Source organism: Coturnix japonica, chromosome 3 (assembly GCF_001577835.2).
Source record: "Coturnix japonica isolate 7356 chromosome 3, Coturnix japonica 2.1, whole genome shotgun sequence".
NCBI lineage: Eukaryota > Metazoa > Chordata > Aves > Galliformes > Phasianidae > Coturnix > Coturnix japonica.
In genome coordinates, this window is record NC_029518.1 from 19,264,442 (window position 1) to 19,282,466 (window position 18,025).

General features: G+C 43.8%; 1 protein-coding gene across 3 annotated transcripts; it reads right to left on the reverse strand.

The window, feature by feature from the left end:
- Positions 1-3,103: 3,103 nt before the first annotated feature.
- ATF3 (activating transcription factor 3) lies at positions 3,104-10,534 on the reverse strand. Of its 3 annotated transcripts, XM_015857351.2 has the most exons (5): positions 10,398-10,534; positions 9,464-9,822; positions 6,172-6,415; positions 5,317-5,424; positions 3,104-4,704 (listed from the first exon to the last, which is right to left on the reverse strand). In XM_015857351.2, exons 3-5 carry the CDS (start codon positions 6,409-6,411, stop codon positions 4,507-4,509), a joined length of 546 nt encoding a protein of 181 aa, XP_015712837.1. In that variant the 5' UTR covers positions 6,412-6,415; positions 9,464-9,822; positions 10,398-10,534; the 3' UTR covers positions 3,104-4,506. The 3 variants fall into 3 exon arrangements, with proteins under 3 accessions (XP_015712837.1, XP_015712836.1, XP_032299627.1); XM_015857350.2 differs by lacking the exon at positions 9,464-9,822 and having other exon boundaries at positions 10,398-10,533; XM_032443736.1 differs by lacking the exon at positions 10,398-10,534 and having other exon boundaries at positions 9,567-10,067.
- Positions 10,535-18,025: the final 7,491 nt, after the last annotated feature.

An 18,025-nucleotide genomic window follows, 5' to 3' on the forward strand; every position in this document is an offset into this window, starting at 1 on the left:
GATTCAGTGTCCAATAGGGTCTGCTTTGAGTAATGAGATTTTTTTTTATATTGTCACTCTTTATCTTAACTACACTTTAAAAAGGAATGATGTCTATTATGCAAGCAAAAATCTGACCCTGCTGCCATTATAAGCCAGTGAAGAACGCTGCTGAGTATTTCTGCCCAAATAATCTCGAACATTTTCATCATGTTCCCAGGGTCTCCAGTTGGGGGCACTGGGCAAACACAGAAACATGGCTACGGGCAGACTCATTGGGACTGATGGTAGCACTGAAGGACGGAAATGACAAAAGGTGAAAGGACAGGAGATACAGTTGCCACTTTGAATTTAGATTTTGTTTCTCTGTTTGTCTGTTTGTTTTTAAGATGAATTAGATTTAGCTTTTAAAACTTTCTGTTTCTAACAAGTGTAGCATTTTGTTTTCCTTATCCCAATTCACTGGTAAAACTGACAATGACAGAGACTTTAACATCTCCTCCTTAAGAAGTAATTTCAAATTCTTGATGGGTCTGTGTAGAAAAGTTATTTTATGTTTAAATTTGTTGGCATTTGGTGTTGTTAAAAGAATACGTAGCACTGGCTTTTCCTACCTTTGGTATTAGTATTTATTCATTTATATCAAGGGAAGAGCTATAGAAAAGTAGAACTTGTTCCTTATTAGTGTGCAGGGTAAAGATGAGCATACATTAAGGTTTGCATGGGCCAATACACACACAGACTCTGTGTCTCAAGCAAGACCAAAGGAGAAGATAGAACATAATATTTAGTTCAAGGAATATTAATTATCCCATTAGCAATACAGCACAGTAGTCAGATGCTTGTGCAATTAGATGGTTTCAAATGAGGTCATTTAAAGAAAAGATTGTAAAATATCAGCTTAGGAATCCATAAGTCTAATTTTGTTGATAATATTTTCTAAGATGAGGCAGGTAGATGATATAAAGATGTACGAAATTGGAAGTGAATCAAGCTCTCCAAAATAACGTTTGGTAATGGGTTTAGGAGAATGCATGAGAGAGCATATATGTGGGGGAGGGAATATAAAAGTTGCATATCTTTAAATAGATGTACCAATAAGAATAAGCATCCCATGTTTCCTGGTTTGTAGAAGCTTGCGTCTTCATTCCAACTGATATTTTTAACTAGATTTTGTAATAGTACAGTGGATTTCTTGGTTCCTTGGGCTCCTGGCCTTCTGTCTCCTCTCTGCCGTACAAGCTAGCATTGCTTGCAAAGGACTGAAGCCAAAAGTTCTGTCCACACCACCAGCTATCAAAACACAGGGACTTCTGTCTGAGTGCAGATAGTTATGGAAAGGAGGATAGAACATTTTGTTCATCTTCCCTCGTGCTTCTCCACACATGTGTCTGCACACACAAAAAACACACAGAACCAAACCAAAGCCCTGATTGTACTGTGCTTCTTTGGTCTTCCACATAACCGTAGGGAGAAATCTGTGAGTGTTAAAACTTCACAAAGTAAAAGTATTAATCCCCTTAGGTAGCTGGAAAGCTGAAATAACTATCAGCTGGTTGGTTGTGAGATTTGGAGGGACTCAAGTTCTAACTTCCTGTTTCTTCATCTAAGTTTAGACCAAGAATGAGAAATTTGCTGGAATCCATGATCAACCTCTTAATGACAAAGCTTTGTTTATATCTTTACAATCAGTGAGCAGCACTTACCAGCATCACCTGGTAAGATGCTTATGTTTGAAAACCTATAAAACATGTTGGTTTTCTTTTAATATCCTGACATTGTCATAAGCAAATGAAATTGCTCCTGGAAGTTAAGAATGAATTAAATGACACATAAGTAAATATATATTATTTTTTTATTAAAGTATCAAAACAAACTTGAAAATAGAAAACAAACTGCTTTTAAAGCATTTTAAAGGTTCTCCTGAATAACGTGTACTTTAGAAACCTCATGCAACATACTGCTCCTGTCTAGCTGTTCAAACACTCTCTCATGGGCATAGTCAAATCAAGTTGAGTACCATCACTTCTACAGCAGCGTGCACAAACACACATACTCACAATAGAAAGCAGCTGTGACTCCACATACAAAGAAATAAAAATAATTTTCTTCTGACAATAGTAGTGGTACCCTATTAACATAATACACCCTAAATACATAACATCAAGCAACAAGAGCATGACGCCGGCGTCATCAGCAATATGGTTAAAAGCAACCATACAGATTCCCTAAAGGAGAGACATTAATTGTGTCATTATATTCTAGTCTCTGATTGAACACTTTATAACAGGATAGGAGACAAACTCTTGTCTGCCACTATCTGATGTGCTAAAGGCAAAGCCAAAGTGCACGATACCATCATGAGGCCTCAGTTACGTACTCCCATACTACAGAAGTCAGACATCAATGAATACTGTTTGACAAATTTACTGATAACATACTTCACGTATATCCATCATATGACGTACAACCGGCCCAGTTCCCCATGGAACTTTTCCCCTGACCCACTGAAGTTGCTGCAGAGGCTCCAAACTCTGCCTGCAGGGAATTAATAAAAATCTCACTGAAGTCAAAGGTATCTCCTTCCAACATACAGAAAGAAAACAGATTCTCAGGACAGGGTCAGACCTAGTGTGATATCTTTTTAATACATTCATTTTTCAGATATATGAAGTACATAGCTTTTAAACATGATATAGGACATTACAATATATCCAGATCTCAGGAAAATGTACTAAGAAGTTCTGTTGCAGAATATAAAGATCATATAAGGATCAGAAGTGATATCTGATACATTCAGCCAGGACTTGTAAAGGAAGAAGCTTTGGGCTGAGGTATCTTTAAGTTTAGCCTTTAGAATAAAACCACAAATTCAACAGTGCATAACTGGTGTAAAATATTATGTACTGTAAGCTCCATTTAAATTGTGACGTCGAACAGCTAGACACCATTGATCAAGGTACAGAATTTTGAGAGGTATATTCTGTGCACCCAAGCATTCAAGATACTCAAGTGCTTCATCTGAGGAGATGACGAAGGTTAAGTGTGTCTCCTGCAACTCGTGAAGTTTAGGAATATATAATATTAAACACCAAGAGATGAAAGTAAAAAGACAGCACAACACTTGTGTTTTCAGTTTTATCTTGCTTGCAGTATTTATTAACTTTACTCGTTATGATATTAGTGATAAATAAGGATATTTTCTTTTACAAAAAATTGTAAGGATATATTTTGTAGGATTAAACAATCTGAGAATTTCACAGAAACATCAGAATTTAAACACTCGTAGCTCCAACTGTATTGTCCAGCAGCTCTTCTACCAGTTCAGAAATGTCTAAGGTTAGTATTTCATTAAAAAATAAGAACATTTATTCACTACATCAGAACTCTTGTCTCCTTCAGACTCTAAGTAACACTTTCGATTGACTGTAGTTACCACCCAAACATAAAATAAAAGTAGCTGCAATCATAATTTTCCCCTCCGAATCATCAGGCAAAAGGAAGCAGTCCTGACAAGGATGGAAAAAGCTTTGTCTACATCTTACTCCTGACAGCCATCTGTACAACCAGATCACTACAGGCCACGGAACCTCTTCTGTCGCTGAGGGTTAAGGCTTGTAGGATTAGATCCCAGATGTTTAAAAAAAAACACACAAAATCTTGTCATGATTCATGAACCTGGGATTCAGTCCTGCAGTTCTTTGCTTGGACAAAACCGTATCAAAATCCCTTCATAGTTACTTCCTTCTTTCCAGTGGGTCCAATTCACCCAGTTGCCAAGTGATGGTACAAAATGCTCTTCTGAATGCAAGGAAACACTGTACTTCCCAAAGGATAATAGGTGGGGTTCCAGCTCCTAAAATACCAACTTAGCTACATGGATATTTTGCAAGAAACCTTTCTTTGTCACACATACTAGGACTTGTCAAATTCAGTCTCTGAGATGAGTCATAGAAAAAAAAAACTCCACACAAGTGTTGTGAAAAAGTTACAAAGCTTAATTGGAACTAAAGGCTTTTTGTGTGTTGGTGTGTGTTAGGTTAGAATGCAAAATTATGTATCAGTACATTCTGCCAGAAACCATCCTCCTGGAAACTACAAAACTTTAAAAATACTCTGTCTGCTTTCCCTGACAGCCACAAGGAAAAATAGTGTCCATCCAGCACAGCTGTATGTACCATGTGCATCATCGAAGTCATAGTGTTCTAGCACAAACGTCGTGAGTGCAGATACTGTATACTAGCAGAGAGCTAAATCTTCTGAAGCTGTTGTCTGTAGCTCCTAGGAACAGCATGTATGACAGGTGCAAAACCTATTATGAGGCAGAAGGCTCTTCAGTTTGACCGAGACCGTATCTTCCGAGGGGAAGAATCTCTGACAAGCCAAAAATGATTCTTTCTGCTTAAGAAAGCGATCTGCCCTTCCTAAACGCTCTTTACTAATAGAATCCTACACATAAGTCAGATCCTCTGTGGATTCTGTTGCTGTTAAAACATACTATAAATACTTCCACATTCGCCATATCACTTAACCTTGTAATGTTCCTTCTTTGATCTGTTGAATAAAAAGATTCCTTTCATCTTCAGGTGTCCTTCCATTTTGTGCCCGAACTATACAGGTGGGCCTGTGAAGATTTAGCATGTATATCAAATGCTGCTTCTCATTCTTTAGCTCTTCAATCTGGGCTTTTAATTCCGCATTGATAGTTTCCAGCTTTTCTGATTCCTAGTCACAAGGTACAGACACAACTATTAGAACGTGGATTTAACGTAGTTAATTGCAGTATTTATCTAATAGTTGCAGTTTTTATTGGTGGAAAAGCATACAATTAGAAGTTACATGCTCTTAGCATCCCATAATGGTGAAACTATACATCCCCCAGTTGATAATAGTCTTAGGAACAGATTGACAGTTGCTTTCTTTGGCCTTCACAGAACTGTAACAAACACTGAAAAGCCAAATTCAGATTTATATTCACTTACAATGGCAGGCATCCAAAGTAATGTTTCTATCTTGTATAAGATTATTCTGAGCTTTTTGGGTCAACTATTGACCCAAAATTATTTATGCCACATACTAACTCCCCAGTACACCATATCACGTATCTGTACATTTATGTTAAGCCATCTAAGTAAGAACGTAGTTCTCTGTCAGAGCCCCTGGATACAGAAACAAACACAGGCCTGATGCTGCTCTAAAGTAGTTTTAAATGGTAGCAGATAGGCTGAAGAAATGTCATCTCATTCATAGTATGATGACAGACAACTATATATATAAAATACATATATACATTAATATGTATATACACACACATATATAAAATCTAAAGTTACTTACTTTCTGCAAACATTCTGTTTTTTCCTTCTTTTTGTTTCGGCACTTTGCAGCAGCAATTTTGTTCCTTTCCCTTCTTCGCTTTTTTCTTTCATCCTCTTCAGGAGAAAACTATCCCATAAAAACAGATACACACAATCCATAAGATGTTGTAAACATTCTGCCTATATTTTAATAACTCTGACATATTTAAAAGCAATACAGTGCTGTTAGTGCTGACATCACGAGTTACATAAGGATGTGATCTGACCTTGCTGGCAGTACTGTAAAATGGTAGTAACTACATTGAAATTGTCAATAAAACCTGGCTGGAGTTTGGATGGATGTGATGGCTCACTGTAAATCAATGTAACCCCCCAAAATTGCTGAGTGTCTTCCTAGGCTGGATACCAGCGAGGGGGTGCTGGGCTCAGACTGGGGTGTTGCCATTTCCCTAACTCTGTTTCTTCATTTTATAATGCAGTGTTTTCCATTGAGATTATTATCTATCTTAAATTAAAAGCCTAGTGCTTAGGTTGTAGTACGGGAAGGACAACTGCTGTGACTTATTCCAAGTTCAGCCACACGTAGGCAGAGAAACCAGATTTAGCACTTACTCTAATCACTGTCAAACACTGTCCTTAGTTCATAATTAAAAATAAAACCTTAACTTACAGACTTCAATGGAAATTAGAAATACTGTAGGAATTTCTTAGAAGCGCATAACAGAAAACCAAGCAACAGGCTTAAAAGGATCAAATGAGCTAACATATATAGATGGTGGAGAGGGTTGTTTGTATTTGACATAATTAGTGCTCTTCTGGTTCAAGCTGCTTAGAGAAATGACCATTCACCCCGAAATGCTGGTCAGTGCCATACCTCTGTTTTCATGATCGATGTTTCCATCGGCCTTTCGGACACTGTCACTGTATCCAAAGTAGAAGACATCCTGTGGGACTGACGTTTGTTTTGGATGGCGAATCTAAGTTCCTCTTTCACCAGTGGGGTTAAATTTGTGAAATCATCAAACCCCAGTGACCCTGCGGGGGACAAAGTGGGAACAATTGCGGAGGCGCTGACTTCTAATGCAGACACCTGGCCGGTGTGTTGGACCATCATTTTGCTGAAAAGCAAAAAGAGACAGGAATAGCCTTTCAGCAGCTGTACAGAGGCAGATAACATCTACTAGAGGTCGATTTCATACTGTGAAATAATATATTTATTGCATTGCTTCAGCCCACATTCACTTCATACCTCACGAGAAACAGTTCAGAATTTGATCACTAGTAAAAACTTTCACATCAGGCTCACCTCAAGGCAGCGTTTTAAAACAATAACAAAAAACAGTAACCAAAGAATTATTATTATTATTTAATACCCAGAAGTATCTCCATCTTCACAGCTACCCCACCACAAAATCACAGCTTGAAATGGACGAAGCACAGCTTCATCTCAACTACACTTCAGTAAAGATTAAAGTTTTAGAGAAGCTGAATTTTGCTAACCAAGACAGGATCAGCTACAGAATGCTCACCACATTCAGCTTTACAAGCAGACAGAAAAATGTGTCTCGTAATAAACTCCTGAAAAGCAGTTCACAATCAGAGCTGTTGGAAAGGTGGAAATCTACTCATGCTCTGGAGCTTTGAGGCACAAACTGGGATAGAGGGAAGGAGTAATGAAAAACGTAATGCCAATTCCTCCCTTTTCGCTCGTAAAATCCAAAACTGTCCTCACGTGCCCTCAACAACAAGTTTTTAATTCTTCAGTGTTTATGGCCAGATCTCCTGCGGATATAAAGCTGTGTAATCAAAGAGACTTTGGCTGAGACTTTGGTTAATGGGGCACCCACGGAGGAACTTCATTTCTAGCAGTTTTCCAACAAAAAGAAACTGATCTAGCAGTGGTCTCTGCTTTCCCCTTTTTAGCCACCCTCAGTCTTTTAGCCAATTTTGGAAGAGGTGCCCTACATGTGTACAGCTTAGTGAAAAGTGGTAACCCCACTAAGGGAGAAACGCACAAAACTCAGCAGTCAGCCAGCCAAACACCATGGGCAACCCAGTATGAACCACCCATCCCTCAGCAGAGGCGAGAGAAGAGGTCTGGAAGAAAGCTGAGCATTTTGTGTGGCCAGCCCACAGGACAAGAGGTGCAAATCCATGGGAAAATAGATTGTATTACCTCCTCTAATCATAAAGCAACTTTTGTGCATTGGATTTTGCTGTATTGCTTTTCCTGCTTTCCTTATTGTGGAGGTTTTTGAGATGTTTGTTGTCTTGGATTCCCTTGGTAATGACACGACACGTAATCTATTCCTGTTTAAAGTTGTAATGATAGCAAAGTCGTTGTAATTAACGTAGTGCAGGTAAGCAAATAGTTGCCTTGGGACAGCAGTGTGGGTAAGTTAAATTTCCACGTGGACAACCCCAATTGTGCAGTTCCCTGTTTGCTACTGCTGTGACATGGCAAGAAGTGGTTGGGGTCACGTGCCTTGACAAGAAGATAGATTTCGCTCAGAGATATCTAAAAATATACTGTAAATCCACATCGGTGCAAATTGGAGTAGAACCCAGCTCCTCACTAAGCGAGGTAAACACAAAAATCCAAGGGCAGTGAACTGCCAGCAGGTAGAAAACCACTTGTCCAGCTGCAGAGGTTTCCTCACTTTGAGTCTCAATGACCACAAAAGAGCCAAAGATTTCCCACATCCCAGGGGTGAAACGCTGAAACCACTGAAATCAAAAGGAGTTTTGCTGTTGACCTCAGTGGGGCCAGGATTTCACCCTTGGTTGTTAAATATGAGGAAATAATTAGGAACAATTTGTTATTCAGAAAGACCTTGGGAAATTTATGTAATTCTCTTCAGAAAGCCCCTGCTCATGAGTCACATTTAAAGTGCCGATACATTTTAATACTATAATCTCAGAAAGCCACCAGTTACTTTTTTCCCCCCGAGTCAGAAAGGCCCTGTGATTTCCAGCTGAACTGCTGGCATTATTTAGCACTTCCCAACACTCAGCCGTTCAGCTCACTGAAGCAGCCAGACTCCGTGACACTGAGCCCCCACTGTTCACACAATTTGGAGCTGTGCTCCCTGACCGTCGGTCTGCTCCTCTCCTGCTGCTGCCTTCATTCAAAACACTTAATTCCATATAACTCAATCAAACCAGGAGATTTCAATTAACAATAAAACCATTTCTCCAGCACATGGAATAATTAATTGGGCCAAGCATTTCTCAGCATGGTGGGAGGGTGGAGGGGGGGGAGGTTATTCGTTTATATTTCAGTTTAGGTCAACTTTAATTAAAGTCAGCGCCAGAGGAAACGAAGAATGCCCGTGTTTTAGTAACGTGCCTGAGAGTTGCTCTTATCTACCAGGCAGTGCTATTCCTACAAGAGCTAAGTGCACCACGACCCCCAGTGCAACCCTACTGTAATGTCCTCAGGTATCTATTGATCCACTTTCAGTTTATAAAAACATGGAAGGGAGGCTGTCACTGGGAAGGGAAGCCCAGAAAGAGCAGTGCCCTTGTCTGCACGAATCGTTGACCTCCCAGGCACCCTGACAGCGTCTCCCTTTACCCATACTTTGGAGCGGGGGCCCTGCCAGAGGCCAGGCAGGCTGGAGGGGTCCTGTCCCCAGCCCACCACAGCTGGCAGGGCTCCTTGCCCCACGCTGACTCTCCAGCGGGGCTGGGGCCGGTACATGGCATGGCAGGATTCCTTCCAGTGCACGGCTTTGGTGGTCGGGAGTGACAGGGATGTCAAAAATAATTAGCCTGTGCTGAAGCCAATAGTAAGCCAAACAGATTGGCTTTCCATAACAAAAGGTAGATGTTTTCCAGTTTCTGAGGAACAGATCTACTTTTAGAAATGCGTTATGAGGATGGAGATTAGATTTTCCTAATAAACATAAACCGCAGCAGTTTGCCCTTTCTTCTCCCAACTTCTGCACAAATTGTTCCTCTGTCTGTCAGCTTTCAAGAGTGTCATGCCGCTCTTCCCTAGGTCTGCACAGCAATAGGGATATCTAGCCTCAAATTGCAGTTACATCTGGGCTTCCTGATCCTATCTGTTTACTTCATTAGACCGTGCACATGGATGGCAGCTCCGGTCTATTTTGAGGACTTCTGAAGTTACTGGAACTGAAGGTGTCGAACATTTCACAGACCTGACCCATAAAGGCACAGCTTGCTCCCGCTGCGAGCTCACGCTTCTTTACTTTATTCTTAGTTTGGCAATTCCCCGGGGAACATTTCTGCTATTGCTGGTACCTTCGGCTTCAGGTAGATTCAATCAAGTCTGCTCCCGTCACTATGCTTTGTTTGTTCTTTTCTCAGCGGCTCTTTTCATCCTCACCAAATCTACCCATCTCCTCTGCCGATGTTTTCGCTTCGGCACACGATTCCTAGCCGTGCACTTCTGTTAGTTATGCGTATTCCCGAACGACTTCTCGGAGTCTTTCCGCTCGGCTGCTGACGGCTGACCTCTCGGTTTTGCTTCTTCTCATGAATTCCTTCTCCTCTGGTGCTGATGCAACAAACGCCGATAACCATTGAGGTTAATCTTAAACAGCATTAAGGGCAATTACAGTTCACAACCTCCGTGCACGCCGGTTGACCTTAAGCTTTCTGACATCCCACATCACTCCCGAACCACTTTCCGCCGGCATCCACCCGCTCAAAAGCCAGAAGAACCCATTTCGAACGGGAAGCTACTTCTCTCTAACAACTTTTCTATCGAGCCACGCCTGCCTCGCTTAGGCGAGACTTCAGCAGCCGGTCTCCGTGTCGGACATCGGCACAGAGAAAGAACCGCGCGAGTCCCTACCGCTTTTCCTCCCGGTGGTGCGGGCTGCCCGGCGCCCCGCAGCCGCTCCTCGGCGCCCCGTTGGCGGTCGGAGCGGCGGTCGGAGCGGCAGCGCGGGCGGTCACGGCCGGCATCCCCCCGGCGCCGAGCCCCGCGCTGCCCGCCCCCGCGAGGCGCCGAGCGGCACGGCCGGCCCGGGGCAGCCGCTCGGGACTCCGCTCCCGCCGCACCCCGGGAGCGGGCTCCTCCGCTTTGCCGGCTCGTCCCTCTCCCCGGAGCCGTCCCGCGGTTCCTACCTTGGATCCGCCGCCGGCCGGGGCTGTTCGCCGGCCCCGCCGCGCCCGCTCTTCCTCCCGTGCCCGCTCCGCCGGCGGGAGAGCAGCGCCCGCTCGCGCTCCCCGCGCCTCTGCCTCTCGCCGCGGTTGCATCACCCCCCTTATATAGCCGAGCGGGTAGAGCTGGTATTTACTCTGGCGGCGAGTCCCGGGCTGATGTCATGCTATTAATAGCTCCCGGAGGGCGGGCGGCCGGGCGGGGGGGCAGCGGGGCCCGAGGCGGTGATGCAAGGCTTTCCCATTGCACGGAGGGCGGGGCGGCGCGGCCTCGCTCTCCATAACAGGAGCTCACCGAGCCGGGCCGGGCCGCCGGGACCCCGCGGGACCCCCTCCCCCAAGCGGCGGAGCGCCCCGTGCCGGCAGCGACCCGCGGGACGGCAGCGCCCGGCACCCGGCACCCGGCACGGGGCCGTCCTCCCACGGCGCTTTCTTTTCCCCTTCCCTTTTTTGTTTTTTTTTTTTTCTTCTTCTTTTTAACAGACTTCAGGGGGCGTCCCGACTTCTCAGGCGTGCGGGACTTAGCCGTGCTGCTTTATCATAAATCAGAGTCCTTCTCACGGCTCGGAGACGGTCAAACTAAGTGAAGGCAGCGCGGCTTTCGAAAGGACTAGAAAACGGGAGCCCTTTTCGCCCCCAAACTGTTGAACGCCCCCTCCCGAAAAAAGCCGAACCACCCCGCGCTCGCTCCGTGCCGCTCCAGCTGACGGCCCGAAACGCTTCCCCGTATCGGGGCGGGGGGCTTCAGTTCTTAGCCCGAGGAAACGGGGAAGGAGCCGTTTAATTAAATTCCAGAACGCTGAAAATAAATAAATAACTTCTCCCCTTCAAACGGCGCAGCACGCGATGTCGTTCTGGTTTCGGGGATAACCGGAGACTCCCCGTAGGAGGCAGGGGAACGTGTTAGTGGCGGTGGTGAAGGGGTTTTGTTTTGTTCTTTTTTGTTCCCACAGCTTCCTGGTTCGGTAAGTGACAGCAATTGCCTTCCAAAAACGCTAGAAAATAGACGTATCAAAAAAGCACCTATCCGAGAGCGCGAGGCTCGCAGAGATTTGCACAGAGTTATCCAATACGATAATACTCCATCCTCGGTTCATACAGACTTGTTCTCTTTGGGTCTCCCTGCTAAGAACGGGAAGAGCTTGGAGACTCGTTTATTCACTTACAGCACAGACCCCGATCAGCCCTTCAGGCAGTTAATTCATTTTGCAGCGTTCACGGGGCTGCATTTGGTAACGGGTAACACGTCTCGAGTGGGAAAAGCTGGCACATATCGATAGCTTAGAGCATTTAACCGAGGACACGGATTTCTAACATTAGTCTGAGCCCGTCCGTACCTCACCTCTGTGCGCTGTGTCCACACGGGTGTATGTGTGCATACATCAACTCACACGCTGACCACCCAGATGGGAAGCGTACTCTCAGCTTTTGAAATGTCACCGTGCTAGCACGCTCAGCTCTGCAAACACAGCGTTCCTATTTCAAATTTAATTGCCTGCCTTGGGGGGGAAAAAAGAAAAGCAGGCAGGTCGGTGCTGCTGGCTCTCCTCCTGCACAAGGTGCGGCTGCTGGTGCTCCCCAATGGTTCGGTGCACTCTGCTGGCACAGGAGCCAGCCCTGACCCACCTGGCAGCTGCTCCTGCTGGAGGCTCAGGCGCTCACCTAGCGATAAATCAAGCCGAGTTCTTTCAAAACACGGTTATTTCTTAATCTAGGTAAATCAGAGTCAGAAATAACGCCAGGCAAAGGCTTTGCTCTTCACAGGGCTTGTCATTTCAGCTGGGCGCGCTCTGAGGAGCTGACGCTACTTCAGAGGCATAATGTTATAATACATGCCGTGTTCAGAAACAGCTGGCATCGTTTTTCTCAAGCCTAGAAGAAAAAAAAAAATAAAAAATCCCTCTCAAACAGAGGCCAAATGTGGAAAATGTGTCTTCCCAAAAGATAATTGGCTGGAAAGCGCCGAGCATGAAGTTATTGTGGAAACGTGTTAGCAACGTTAGTTTTAGTGGTCACGACCAGGTGCCCGCTGTAATGCTGACAGAGATGTAGCAACTGCCTGTTCCCTGCAGCCCCTGCTCCAGAAGGGGGAACTTACCCGGAACCTTTTTTTGACCCGTAGGGCAATGTCACAGCATAACAGAGGTGGAAAAAAGAAGATCCGTCATCCAAAGTGTCCAGAAGTACCTTTGAAATGGAACCGTTGCTGTCCGGTTGTTTAAAGGTCACTGACATTCACTCAATAATCACAACACTTGGCTGAGTAGACGGATGATACTCATCGTACTACATTCTACAGATGTAAAGCCAATAGTTTCGTTTGTGGTCCGACATCTTCCCCGCTGCTGGTCCCACAACTCACAGCAAGCCACGCTTGGAACTAAAAACTGACAGCAAAACAGTTGTGTTAAGTCCCGAACCACTTCTGGAGCAAGAGAGCCCCTCCCTGCAAAGCAAACAGAGATCGTTCTGTGTGCATTTCAGATTAGGCCACCAAGACATGTCCTGGCTTGAAACTCTTCTGAGAAAAAAGAAAATGAAACCACAGTGAAAAATAAACTGGGCTCCGTTGTGTCACACAGGTTTTACCCTGCTCTTTAAAAACAAGTTACCCTCACCTCTGTGAAGATGTAGGATCAGAGTCCTGTTCAAAACCAAGTTAATTAATTACTGAGACTATTAGGAAGTGTGAGTAAAGACCAGCACAGTCACCAGATGCTCTGATGCTCTTTGCCAGTTTCATTTTCCCACATCTCAGTAAATATCTTTCATTTGCCTCCCTCTCCAATCAATCTACCAACCTTTCTCCGTTCCATTTTTCTGCTGGTGTCAGAAGCTGTTGGGGACAATCTCACTGGCCAGTAGCCACTTCCTGTAGCTGAAATTCCTGTTAAATTTCTGCTTTCCAGGTACAGCAGCTCATCACCAGCACTGACATTTGTTGGGTCTTTCTCCCTTTGGAGAGACACCAGACTGAACCTGAGGTTCTGTCCTTGCAGCCCTCAGAAAGCGCCTCAGAAAGGAACTCTTTCCTTTACCTTTTCCTGACCAAATCCTACCTCCGTATCCCTTCACACCACTTCATATCATCTTTGTATTTGCATAAATCAAGGACTTGCTAAACAGAGCTGTAAGAGTCAGAGCACAACACATCCTTCCAGCAACAGCTTTCTTTTGTCTTCTGCAAAGTTACGGAGGTCAATCAGACTAACACAATGCAATCCGCGCATCCCATCCAGATTTTGTGTTGTTTCATGGTCACGAGGTTCCATTAAACCTACTTGGTCTGGTTAAAATACAAGATGCAAGCAAATAAAAAGTGTAGTGATATCTTGAGTAAAACCCATCCGTGTGCTCCGTGACTTTAATTAAGTCTTGAAATTACTACAGGTCCAATTTTTCCCTTCATGGCATATATGTGAGAAAGAGCGTTCCTGAGCTGAGTTACTGTGCTATAAAATCAGCACAGAATCAAGCTTTCTGACTGTCCCTCCAAAATGTTCTGTATTTCTGTGATGGCAATCAGCTTTTGCCATGTTTATTTAACAACACTACAATCCATCTGGTAAGACTCCTCTGTTCTCCAAAACACGCACTACTTTTGAGCTGAGTTTCACATCTGATTGGACTAACAACCGAGCTGAAACTTAACAATACTCTTTCCAAGATTTAGATTGCTGCTGCTTGCACAGAGGGAGCATCGGTGGTTCCCGGTCACCCCAGGGCTCATCAGCTGCCAGGCAGGGACCCCTTGGGGGTCTGTGAGCTGCCTCCACAACTTTCCCCAATAAGCCACTGAAAATCCCAAGGCAAAAGTAGTGAGGAACAAATGCAGCGCAGAAGGTTTGGATGTCTGCTGGTCTAAAAATTGATGGGAGTTAAAAACCGTGGAGGCAGAGGACAGGCTCTCACTCCAGCTGTATGGCAAATTATCCCACCGTATTATATTCAAACCCACCCAAGTGAGCGGGAATTTGTCTTGTAGTGGGAAATTAGCTGCTATTAAATGCTCGATTTTTACTTCTATTCTTTAACACTGAAGACAAGATTCATTTGCTCCTTGCTTTTCTCTCCACAGCTTGCATTTATTTTCTTACTGCCTGTTTCCATCACTACCCAATATTCCCTCTAAATACATTTCATGCTCTGTTTTTTAGGGTTGCTTTTTTTTTTTTTTTTTAATCTCCTTTTTTTGAACGCTCATTTTTCCTACACACTTTTGCTTTGTTTCAATAGCAGCCCTCCCTCCCATTCCCTTAAGCCAGTAGCTTCTCATTTCTTTCCTCACTTCCCTGTTTCTCTCCCTCTCACGTCTCCCAGTTCCCTCCCTGTATCCCTGGACTCCGTCATCCCACTTTCTGTTCCCCTTTGCCACAGATTTTCTCCCATTGGTCACCTGCTCCTGCCCAGGCAGCTTCCTAAGTCTAAATGAGTCAGTTTGATTTTCTCTTTCTGTCATTTTACTTTTCGTTTCTCTGCCGATAAGACGGAGCCAGAGATAATTACATTACTGGAGGATGCAGCAATTACCACAAACTTTAACGCCCCAAATTTCCGTGAACTTTCATGGAACTTTAGTGAGCTAGATGTTCCAGAATGGCAACTTTCATTCTTCTATCCAGTGCTCTGGCAGCGTCTGGGGGCACATTATTCAGACCCCCCCCCCCTCTATAGCTGAGAGAGCCTGATGGGCTGACCCAGAGCAGCGCATCTGTCGCTCCTTTCTGCTGAAGACTTTCAGGGTGTTTTTGTCAGCTGGACTTGTGCACTGCCATAAGAGCTGCTCACCACAACAGCCCGCAGTTACATTCATTAGTCCAACAACCAACAAAGAAAAGGCATCTCACACTGAGGATCCCACAGATGAAATAACCACATCTTACAACAGGCTGAGTAAAACAGAATCACTGGTTCCACTGAACAAGAAAATTATTAATTGTGCTCCAGGCAAATGTAAACTACATCTCCCTTACCCAGCCCTTATCTTCCCATACAGATTATGGCAATAAAAGTGCTGTCTTCACAGATCCTTCCCTCCACTGTCCCCTCCCTGTAAACACATGCTGGGATGTTGTTTGAGAGACCAGACAGGGGTTCATACTGAACCACATGCATTCAGTTTATGTGTAAAAAACAGTTTGCCATTTAAAGAGTATACTAAGACCTGATCTAACCATTGCTAGAGTCTATGGAAAGATTCCCTTTGACTTCAGTGAGAGATAAATACGGCTCCAAATGGCTATGAAAAATCATCACTTGGGGCCACACTGCTACTGAGATGACATAAAATAAACGCTTAGGAACTGTTCATTGTAAGAGTGCGTTTCACTAGGAGGACTTGGTGTGAGTGTGCTCCTGTAGCCTGTAAGGTAATCACAGGGATGATGGAAAGAGTGTGAGAATAAATGTATTTTCTACTGTGATAAGATCCAAACATTTTGGGTACGTTATGGAATCATCGTGCTGCTGCACACAAACACACACAGGCACACTATAAAAGTTTCCTGCTCACAGTGACTGCACTTGAACCATACATGCATAAAGAATGTTCTGGGGTTTAATATGTGGGAGCTACTGGTAATAGGTGAATGGTTGGACTGGATGATCTTTTAGGTCTTTTCCAACCCTGGTGATTCTATGATTCTAATATAATTAGTGATACTTTTAACAACAGTTCTCATCTGTCTTGTTAGTATGCAATTTACAATTACTAAAATATCAAACAGATGTTTCCAATTATTGATTTCTACATTAAAAAAATTACATTTTACAATTTACAATAGAGTTGTCATCTACAGTAAATTCATAACCAAGGCAGCCACTGCAGCTTCCTCTCTGCTTATCTTTTGTCCTCTCACCTACTTCACATGTGACTTGCCATGAGGAGAACACATGAATGATCTTAACTTTCAACCTCTTATCTTTGCTTTTTCTTTCTTTTTTTTTTTTCCTTTGGTTTGCTTTAACCATACAGGAACCTGCCCAGCTAATAAGGACAAAGTGTAAATTAACTGAAACCAACAGAACTGCAGCCTGCCTCAGCTTTGAAGCCGACCCCTAGCTCAGATCCCAACTGGCCTTGGGCATAGGAGGCAGCATCCAGTTGTCACCTGCCCTCCATGTTCAGCCCCATGAGAATGCTGAGCCTACATAGGTGCTGATTTCATTCAGTGACTCTGAGGCAGAATGCTTACACGGAGAGGAAAGCAGGCTCCAGGATGCCCTTTGTCCAGAGGCACGTCCTCAGCAGCATGCTCTAAGTCTGGCACCATCTGCTTTACTAACAGCTCTCAGCTTCACAACAGCATAGCTTCAGTGGGAGAAGCCAAGAGAAATGTTCCCCAAACAGCACAGCTTATCATTTTGTGGCCATTTCTCCTCAGAAAGAGGGGACAGGGTTTTCATCCCTCAGAGCGAAAGACAAGAACTGAACTCTGGTCCTTACCTCCACACCGAGTGCTGATGGGGCTTTATGAAAAGATGGCCTCAATCACTGAATGGTGTTCTGCAGAGTCAGGGTTTATGGGGGAATGTTGGCATCACAAGACTCTCATCACAGCGGTGCTTCACCTCAAGCCACAGGTTGGGCTGTCAGTGGGGTGAGATTTCAGATGTAGCAGCCCTGCAGTGCTTCTGGTCAGCATATGGGGGTTGGAGAGGATAATGGCATTTACATCCGAGGGTGAAGTGGCTGAGAATCACAAACAGAAATCACAGATGAGGCTGGTGTACTTCATTTTTATGTCTAATTTTAAGTAGCACTTTGATGTGTCACCAGTCCTGGGCTTTTGTTGCCTTCTAGGAGCGTTATTATCTGTTCTTACCAATTGCCATATGCATTGCAGCAGCATTTAGCAGCAATAAAAATTCTGAGTGTGTTTCACTCACAAGCGAGAGTTTGATGCTAAGCTCTGAAATGGATGATAGTTCTTCAGCTGCTGAACTGAAGGCCAGGTTCAGCACAGGAATTCAACACACAGCTCAGCAGACTCTGTCCAAAGACCTTGCTCAACTCAGGACTTGCTGTTTAATGAAGAAATAAGAGAGCCTTTATAAATAATACAACTTATTTCTGCTAATGTGTTTTTTTCCAACATGTTTGGGATGATAGTGCCTGATATGGTACAATGTTGTGATCTTTCATTAAGATCATTATTGTGGCCATTTTCTTGTATGTAGGGGTTAACAATTCATATGAAGTATTGCAATTACTACTTCTTTTTTCCACTGAAACTATAAAAGCTTAAAATTTGAGTGGAATCTGAACTATTAAAATAAACCTAATGACCTTAAACCTAATATCCTTAAAGCCTAATAACCTTAAAAAGGCATGGGGAATAAAATTACTGTTTTGTCCGCCTGTTAACACCAACCTCTGGATGCCTTGTGGCTGTTCCAGCAGTGCCTAGCTAGTAAGCATTAGTGTCTACTGTACTGCACAACCAGCTCTAAGATACATTTCCTATTTTCTTTCTAATTCTAATGGACCTGGGATGTAGCAAATCATTGAAAACTACCTTTTTCAGTAAGTTTAGAATTAAAGGCTTCCTGTACTTAACCAGGAATGCAGAGGATTAATTGCACACTCCTTT